This window comes from Rousettus aegyptiacus, unplaced genomic scaffold, assembly GCF_014176215.1.
Source record: "Rousettus aegyptiacus isolate mRouAeg1 unplaced genomic scaffold, mRouAeg1.p scaffold_m13_p_12, whole genome shotgun sequence".
Classification (NCBI taxonomy): domain Eukaryota; kingdom Metazoa; phylum Chordata; class Mammalia; order Chiroptera; family Pteropodidae; genus Rousettus; species Rousettus aegyptiacus.
The window spans coordinates 91129723-91138225 of record NW_023416287.1 but is presented as its reverse complement, the minus strand read 5'-3'; the positions used below and the strand labels follow the sequence as shown (position 1 = coordinate 91138225).

Below are 8503 nucleotides of genomic sequence, written 5' to 3'. Positions count from 1 at the left end.
GTCCCTTCCTATTCGTTTATCCGCGGTTTACGAGCTGGGGCTTTTCCGGGGCCGTTTCCCAGGCAACTCTTTTCCCCCCGAGTTTCACGCGTGGCGCGTGCGCTGGTCCCCGGTGGGCGGGAGGGGGTGACCTGTGTGTGCCTTGGGGCGTCGTGACATTCTTGGGAAGGGTGAAGGGAAATCACAAGAAGCCCGAGTCCTTGCAGGCGCCGCTGGGCGGGGGCGACCCCGAAAGTTTCCTGCCGCCTTTGCCCCGGGCGCGCCCCGCCTCGGCTGCCGACCTGGGACCGAGTCCCGGCCAAACCTTCACCCCGCGAAGACAGACCCCGCTTCGTCTGCGCAGTTGGGGAGTATGGGGTGGGGGACAGGTCGACCGCAATTCCTTACCGTGAAAAAGTGAGACACGAACCCCGAAGGGGGCGTCCCGCGTCGCCCCCACCCCCGCGCGCCCTCCCCCTGCACGAGGATCCGGCTCCGGATTTGCCTGCTCCCTCTGCGCCCCGGGGCGGGAGGCCGAGTGACAGTTCCCAGCCCGGCCCCCCCGGCCCCCCGCCCCCCCAGATCCGGGCGGCGGCGACGTCCTTGCCACCGTCGCCCCACCGCGCCGCGCGCCAGCCCAGGGGGCGCCGGCCGCGCCGCGCAGCCCAGGGGCCCCCCCCCCCCCCCCCCCCCCCGGCCGCGGGCTCCCGGGAGGGTCGCGCAGCCCAGGGCTGTGACTCAGGCGCCCACTCGGGGCGCTGCCGTGTCCCCGCCCCGCGTCCCGCCCCGCGTCCCCACCCCCGCTCCGCCCCGCGCCCTCCTCCCAGACGCCCACCCGGCCGCTCGGAGACCGCAGAGGTGGCGCGCGGCCCGGCCCGCCGATGACGGACCCTCTGCTCGGCTCTTCGATGCCCCAGCGGACGGGCGCCCAGGGCTGGGGACAGGGCCGGGGACACGAGCGCCGCTGCGGGACACGCGCCCGGCCCGGCCGCGCCGCCCGGCTGCCCGCGGTGCCCGAGGCCGGCGCCTGAGCGCGCCGCGGCCGTCGCTGCCGTCGGTCCGCGCGGGCCCCCGCGTCGCCGCCCGGCCTGCGCGGCCCGGCCCGGGCGCCCCGCGGCTCCCCGCCCGCGCGCCCTGCTGACAGCCGCGGCGGCGGCGGCGATGCGGAGCGGGAGGGCGCTGCCGCCGGCGGCGCTGCTGGCGGCGCTCGGCGCCCGGGTGTGATGCGCGCGCCGCGGCGGGGAAGCTGGCTTCGCGGCGGTGACGGCGGCGACAGCGCGAGCCAGCGAGCCAGGGCCGGAGGACGCGGCGCCGGGCGCTGTGCCGCGCGGCTGGGGCCCCTTCCTGCCGCTCCCGCGCCCCGCTGCGCTCCGGGCCAGGCGGGCCGCCCCGCGCCCCGCGCCCCGCAGCGCTCCCCCGCCGCCGGACGTCTCCCCGTCTCTAGATGGAATTAGCGGAGCCCGGAGCCTCTGGTGTAAGGAACAGACATGACCCATGGACGCAGCCTGCTTCACAGTGAGTCCCTGCCCGCCGCGCCGCCCGCGCGCTGCGCCCTCGCCTCCCGGGCGGCCGGACGCGGGGCGCCGGCCACCGCGACCCCGCCGCGCCCGCGTCCCGCCCAGGTGCAAACTTTCTGTATTGCAGCAGAACGGGCCGGGCGGTGGGGGCGGCCGGCGGCCGCGGGGTCGCAGATCCGCCGGGGGGAACGGCCCTCCCGAGACCAGGACGTCCTGGGGGCCGAGGACCCGCGTGGCCGGGGCGGCACGTGCTGCAGAGGCTGGGGAGTGGGCCCGAGGGGCGCGCGGCGGGGAAGCGGGGGAAGCCGGGCGGGCGGCCGTTCGCGGGGCGAGAGGGGCTCGTCCTCTTTCGGGGGCTTCTGGAGCTCAGCGGGCCCACCTTCCCCTCCAGTCGGCGGTTTCGGGTCCCCTGAACGCAGCGCCTTAGGAGGGGAGGGCTGGGGCCCCTCAACTCTCCGGGTCGGTGGACCGCTCATGCTGCTTCAGGTAGGAGTGAGTGCCCCCCCCCCCCCCCCCCCCCCCCCCCCGTGCAGCCAGCGGGGAGCGACACAAGTCATCAAGTCAAAGCCAATATAAGAAAATGTTTGGTGGAAATTTCACGTTATGAAGCACGGATTACAGTCCTAGTGTCTAGCCATGTAGTTAGGAGACCGGTGTGGCTGATGCTTTCCGGCGTCAGAGTACATATTCCACACTGTGATTCCGTAAAAGCAGGAAAAACAGAGTAAAGAAAACAGCAAACCTGTGTCCTGACGTTGATGGCTGAATACCTGTGTGCATGTGCATGTACAGAATCATGGCAAGTTAAAATAAGGGTTTGTTCTGTTTAAACAGTCAGAATGACAGCAACTGATGTTTTAATCTTAAACCAAATGACCAGGCTAGAGAACAAAGTAATACGATTAAAATAATTTCCCAGATACTAATATCAAGGCCCAGAGACATGTCTTGGGTTAATCTCTGAGGCTACGTTCGTTGGTGAGCTTGGGTGGTGGGCTTCAGGGAACCGCTGTGAATTACTGCCTCCCGGTTCCCCAAGGCGTTTTAAGTGGAAACGTGATGATGCACCCAGTGGAACTCAGAGCTTTTAGATAATTGGGCAACAAAATGAAAATGAGAATGAAGTAGAAGAGGAAAAATAAAATATTGTGAAAACTAGATTACTTTAATACATTTCTAGTTTCAGATTTTGTAAATATGCTCAGCGAATCCACGCAGTGGTAACGCAGAAGTCGAGATCACAATGGTCTTTGAAGATTCACTCTTCAGTTACCAGAGTCTCTTTTTGATACTGAAAAAAAAAAAAATGGACTCAGTAAAGAGCTTATAAAACCACTTTCATTAAATTAATAATCTATGTCTGGAAAATACTAAATATGCAACCAAAGTTAAGGGTAGAAGATATTAATCGTGTAGCTTAGAAAGTGCTGAGGACGGGAGCCCTTGGAGCCAACGCATTTTTATGAGACACGTTTCTCTAAATGCTGCCAAATGCCTCCGATCCACACTCATCCGTTTTCCTCTGTTGTCCTCCTCCTCCGGCCATAGGAGCTGCCTGGGTGTTTACTTTCTAGAACCCAGCATGGGCACCGTGGCAGGTTCGGTCCTGGAGCCCCGGAGTCCTTTCGAGTTGTAGGCTTCTCCTCCTTTTCATCCTTTTTACCTGCTGTCGTGGTCTGTTCCTGTGGACGTTTCAGCAAAGCCACTCACAAAGGGCGGCTTAGAAACGGTGCAGGTCCTCAACTGCCGCTGCAATGTGGCATTAGCAGGCAGCTGTATGGCCTCTCGGTCGCTGGCAGACGATGGTTTCGGGAGTCCGGGCTCATCCCTTCTGAACCGGCATTTCTTGCTGAAGGCGCCCCTGAGTTTTCCTGATTCGTACATTTTGAATCTGTTAGTATGAGTTCTGAGGCCAGTTGGAACAGTTAACAGCAATAAAATTTAATAGAATTAACCTGATTTGATATCATTTTTGTCTTTTAATTGTATTATGTTGTTATAGCGTTCGATCATTTTCAGTGTATGTTAATCTTCTCTCTGATTTTTCTTTTCTGTTTCAGTTGTAGCAAGTTTAATCATCCTCCATTTGTCTGGGGCAACCAAGAAAGGAACAGGTGTGTTTCTTTGGAAAGCTGAGGGTGGGAGACTTGTAATTATTTGCATTTTTCTGTTTTTTCCATACTCTTAAGATTTCAGAATATCTGAACATTTTATAGTGTGTAAAATTGATTGGTTTTGACTAAGACAGCATTTAGAGATTAATTTACTAATGGATAGTATAAGAATGTCCTCTCTATTTTTAGTTTTATAGAAAATTGGATGATGGCTCTTTTTAACTTTTTTTTTTTTTTTTCCAGAAAAGCAAACCACTTCAGAGACACAGAAGTCAGTGCAGTGTGGCACTTGGACCAAACATGCGGAGGGAGGTGTCTTTACCTCTCCCAACTACCCCAGCAAGTACCCCCCGGACCGAGAGTGCGTCTACATCATAGAAGGTGAGGGGCGCACCTGGTCACCTCTGTGCCGAGTGGGGACTCTGTGCATGTCGCCGTAACGAAAATTGGTTTTGCACATACCTGTCTCTCAGGGAATCAAATAACCGTGCGATCTGGAATTAAGCCAATTATTGGAATCATTAGGGTTATGAACTGGGAAAGAAGGGGAATTAAAAACAAATCAACAGCTGAGTTTATTTTGCGGTTGGTTTAATTGATTTGGAATTCTGAGTTCCCAGGGCGGATGCGTAGACTGTGTCCACCTCTCTTTCAGTAAGATTTAAAAATGTATAGCTAATTGATGACATTTTCACCAGTGGTAGAAGGTTTTAATCTAATAGGTGTTTAGCATCTAATCGCTCAGATTAGATACTAACTTGTCTCCGAACTCCGTCCCGCAGTCCCAGAGCTGCCGTGACGGAAGATGTAGGCCGTTTTTACTTATACATAAGGGACACATTCATTTGCTCCGTCTTTCAGAGAAAAAGGCTCTGTGTTTAACTGGCTTCAAGAATTTCTGTTTAGGATTCTCTTCTGTTTGTAAATCGTGGGCCAGAGGTCTTCCTTCTCCCGTGCCGTGCTCGAGGTCGAAGTTTTGACGAGAAGTGACTAGAACAGGCGCTGGCCGTGAACGGGTGACGCTGAGGGAGCGGCTCCGGCGAATTTTCTCCTTCTCAGGACTGGGAGAAAAGGAAGTCGAGATGTGGAAATTCTGGATTAAAATCAGTGCTTCCTTTAAGTTAATATTACATCTCTATCACAAATATAACACTGGGAACTTAAAGAAAAAATGTATATGGAAACATTTAATCATAGGAAGTAAGCCTATTTTACAGATAAAGAGACTGAGGCAGAGAAGTTTAACATCTTGCTTAAATTCGCATAACTTGTGTTTTGAAGCAGCATTTAAACGTCAAATTATTCGAAAAAGAACAATATTCACTAGTTCTCTCAGTTAAAGGTTAATTCAAAAGCAAATCTTTGCATGTCAACCGTGCTTTTATGTTTATTATTATTGTTTTTTTTAGAATTAAAAAGCACTGCTGACATTTGGTTTTAATATCATGCACATATGCGCCTTCCTTCCTAGTTATATTGTGCCAAGGACGAAGCTTGAAGCTGGAAACTGGAACCTTTGGTTACAGTTAATGCTACTTCTGTAGCCTTTTTGAAATACTTCACACCAGTCACTTTTTTTTTTTCACTCGCACATTTATTTAACAAATACTTATTGAAACAACGACTGTTTCAGGCACAGGTTAGAGAGTACTGAACAAAGCAGACATGGTGCGTGCGTCGTGGAACTTTCCGTAAGGTCTGGGCTCCGTGTGTCTGACTTCTGCAGGGGACGAGGACAGGAACGAGCCAGGGGGCTGACGAGCTGGGCAGTCTCGGGTGCAGGAGAGCTCGCTACTCCGCGGGTCCCCCCAGAAAGGCCTGAACTTTGTCATAGACAATGGGGTACTGCCGAAATGCTGCGTAAGTAGAGGGGGCAAAAAGCGAGAGTTGCGTGAAGTAACCGAAGGAGAAACTCACCGTGAAAGACGAAGTCAAATGCAGAAGCGACGTCAGTGATGGATCGGAGGGAGAAAGGCGGGGCACTCAGGCAGCGGACCCCGAGTGGCGAGCCGTGGGAACGAGAACGCAGGGGTTCCCGGGCCTGTTCTCGAGGTTTTGGCTTGGCGACCCGCCGGATGGAGCTGCTGTGCCAGATAAGGGAAATGGGTGGAGAAAGAGGGTTCGAAGGAAAAGCGTCGTGTTCGATTTTGGTGTGGATGGAGAGAGCTCATGAAGAGCCCGGAATAATCGATCTTTGAGTCGGCGCAGTGTGCCAGGTTGAAAATGTGTATTTATAGGTCATAAATGTAGCGATTGCCATTGAGGATAGTCGTGTCGATAAAATTAACTGGAGAGATCATTTGGAACACTGTCTTTCAACTCTGAAAAACTGCGATGCGTAGGTCTGCCCCCAGGAATGCTGATTGAATCGGTCTTAGACAGAGCCGCAGGCATCATTATATGACGGCATTACATTACGATCTCCATCAGAATGCCATTGGCACCCAGAGCAAGATCTAGAAAGAGGTGAGAGGAGATGTAGAAGAGATTCCTGGGAAACAACATGTATGAGACGGGCAGAGTAAACAAGAAGGAGCCAGAGAGATGGACTGGAAAATCAGGTAGAAGACGCCACACCAGTTGGCGTGGATGAACTTTCCAGAATCAGGTCGTAGTCAAAGATCCGGCTGCTACAGCACAGAAAAATCAGGTGAAAGCAGATGTGGCTGCTGCATGAGGCCAGTCAGCTGTTAACAATTCCGGATGTCTGCTCTCGTTGACACGGCGGGGCGGGAGCCATCTTGCAGGGAATGGAGGAGCACATGGGAACATTGATGGACCCAGGCGGAGAGGTGGTTTCTTTTCTTTGCTTTCTCCTTTTAATGAGACTAATTGTCATATTTAATTCTGAGAAGAGTTGCCCATTCTATAGAAAAGGTAAATTTAAAATACAAGGTAAAGAGGGGTAAACAGTCGATCAAGTTTATTGAGGTAAGGAGGTTGTGATAAATACAGGTAGAATCTCAGTCACGGAAGGGAGGGTCCCTTTGGTGGATGGATTTCAGATTGTCCTAAAACTCCCTCCAAGAGATTGGTAATATTCTGCATAGATGTGCACTATTCAGGTGCAAATGCTCACAGTTCTCAGCATGTCCAAAGATTCTCCAAGAGGTTTAGACCTCTTGAAAAGGAACCTCAGTTTTTGATCAACGACGGCTTAAAGAAAAAATTCAAGTGAAACAAAGGCCACTGTGAATTGAGAGATTTGAACAGAAGAAAATGTTTAGGGAGTTGGACCAAGACAGATTCAAATGGTTTACATGTACCATAATCACTCACTTCTTTTTTTTTTTTTTTATCTACAACTACAACAAAAACTGTGACACACACTTATGTTTTAAGTTATGTTACTGCCTTTTAACATTCAGTTAGTGGAATTTCAGATTTGAGTGCATAGTTAACTTCGACATGCTGGACCAAAGGAAAATCAATGATAGCGTATCACATGGTCTGCCAGAAACCACAAAGATAGCGTGTTTCCTGAAGGAACACTGAGTGGCCAGGCCACCTGTGTAGGACAAAACTTGGACAACAACAAAAATGAAGGTGTGAATAAATGAACTCATGTTAGAAGACCAGGTGTGTCCTAACAGGGAAGACTAGATGGATGGATGTTGCTTGATAGAGTTTTAGGTAAATTAGCACAAGGCTGTTCCCGTGGCTTTATCTCTAGCCGTGCGTTGTTCACATCTAAAAGAAATATCCTGGAGTCTGAAATAGTTTGTCCCCTCATGAAACTCATCAGACTGGCTTATCAAAGAGGAGCTGAACATGCAGACACATCCCACAGGATAATGATACCTAAAGTGGCACTTTAATGCTAATATATAAACAGGTCCCTTTCATAAGCATTTGCCTTGTTTGTTATTGGAGAGATACGGGGTGAGGGTGGACATCGGGGCAGAGAAACATGGTTTTCCAGGTTATTTCCAAATAGTTTCCAGTTTTCAGAGTAAAAAATAATCATTGATACTCTCTTAGACCTGTCGTCATGGTGGGTAGTGTATCTGTGGTACACGTTAGTGGTAGATAAAACCATTCCTGATTTTTCTTGTAAGAATAATAGATGTCTCTTTTCAATGCCCAAAGTATCGGAAATGTGTTTAGAGATTAAAAATAATCCATAAAACAGTCTTTTAACATTCATTGACCTTTAAGCAATGATCTTCGCTTTTTATTTTGGAAAGTTTTCAAGATTATATTTTAAAGTCTCTAATTTCCAAGTCATCATGTATCTCCATCCTACATAAATTTTTGATACCCATGCATGCAAGGCTTTAATTTTAAAGCCATCAGGGGTGACGTGCACTATATGTTTAAGAACTGGTGTGGCGTGGACAGCAGTCTCTCAGAACGATTGCTGGCCTCATGCGGAGCAGGCCCTGCTGTGTTGGGTCTTAACTTTCAGATTTTTGTAGGGGGTCGGTCTCTGAAGAAGGATTCAAGGCAACCGTTGTTTATAAACTAGGGAAAAAGTTTGGATTTCTCAGTAACTGTTACACCTGTCGTGGAGTGCCCTGGCTGAGTATTAGTCTGAAAGGCCAGGATTTTGAACTGTTTTGGGCATGACAAAGGGAAAATGGAAGGGCACTAGCAAGGTAAACACACCCAAACGCCCACGTGGACGTTTATAGAGCCGCCCTCTGAGGTGATGCTTTGGAGAGCTGTAAAGACATTTATGAAGCTAATATGCTCAATTTACAATTCAACCAACAAACTTTTTTATTATTATTTTTTTTGAGAAATTCTTCACGACAAGTACTATGCTGAGTGTTGCAAAAAGAAGGTGAATAGATATGGTTTCTGTCTTGAGTGAGTAGATTTCGAGAGGAGGTTTCTTTTGAGCAAGATGCGCCTTCATAAAGAGGAGTTGACAAATTGGAAGTATTTTGA

At 50.9% G+C, this 8503-nt stretch overlaps 1 protein-coding gene across 2 annotated transcripts in view; it reads left to right on the top strand.

Annotated features, from left to right (window-relative positions):
- The first annotated feature begins 1368 nt into the window (after positions 1-1368).
- The window catches only part of NETO1 (neuropilin and tolloid like 1), a 76696-nt gene continuing 69561 nt past the window's right edge, over positions 1369-8503 (top strand). For both annotated transcript variants that reach the window (XM_036230139.1, XM_016148385.2), the window contains exons 1-3: positions 1369-1494; positions 3557-3610; positions 3854-3991. In XM_036230139.1, the coding sequence (XP_036086032.1) occupies positions 1467-1494; positions 3557-3610; positions 3854-3991 (220 nt within the window). In that variant the 5' untranslated portion in view covers positions 1369-1466. The remainder of the gene's footprint in view (positions 1495-3556; positions 3611-3853; positions 3992-8503) is intronic.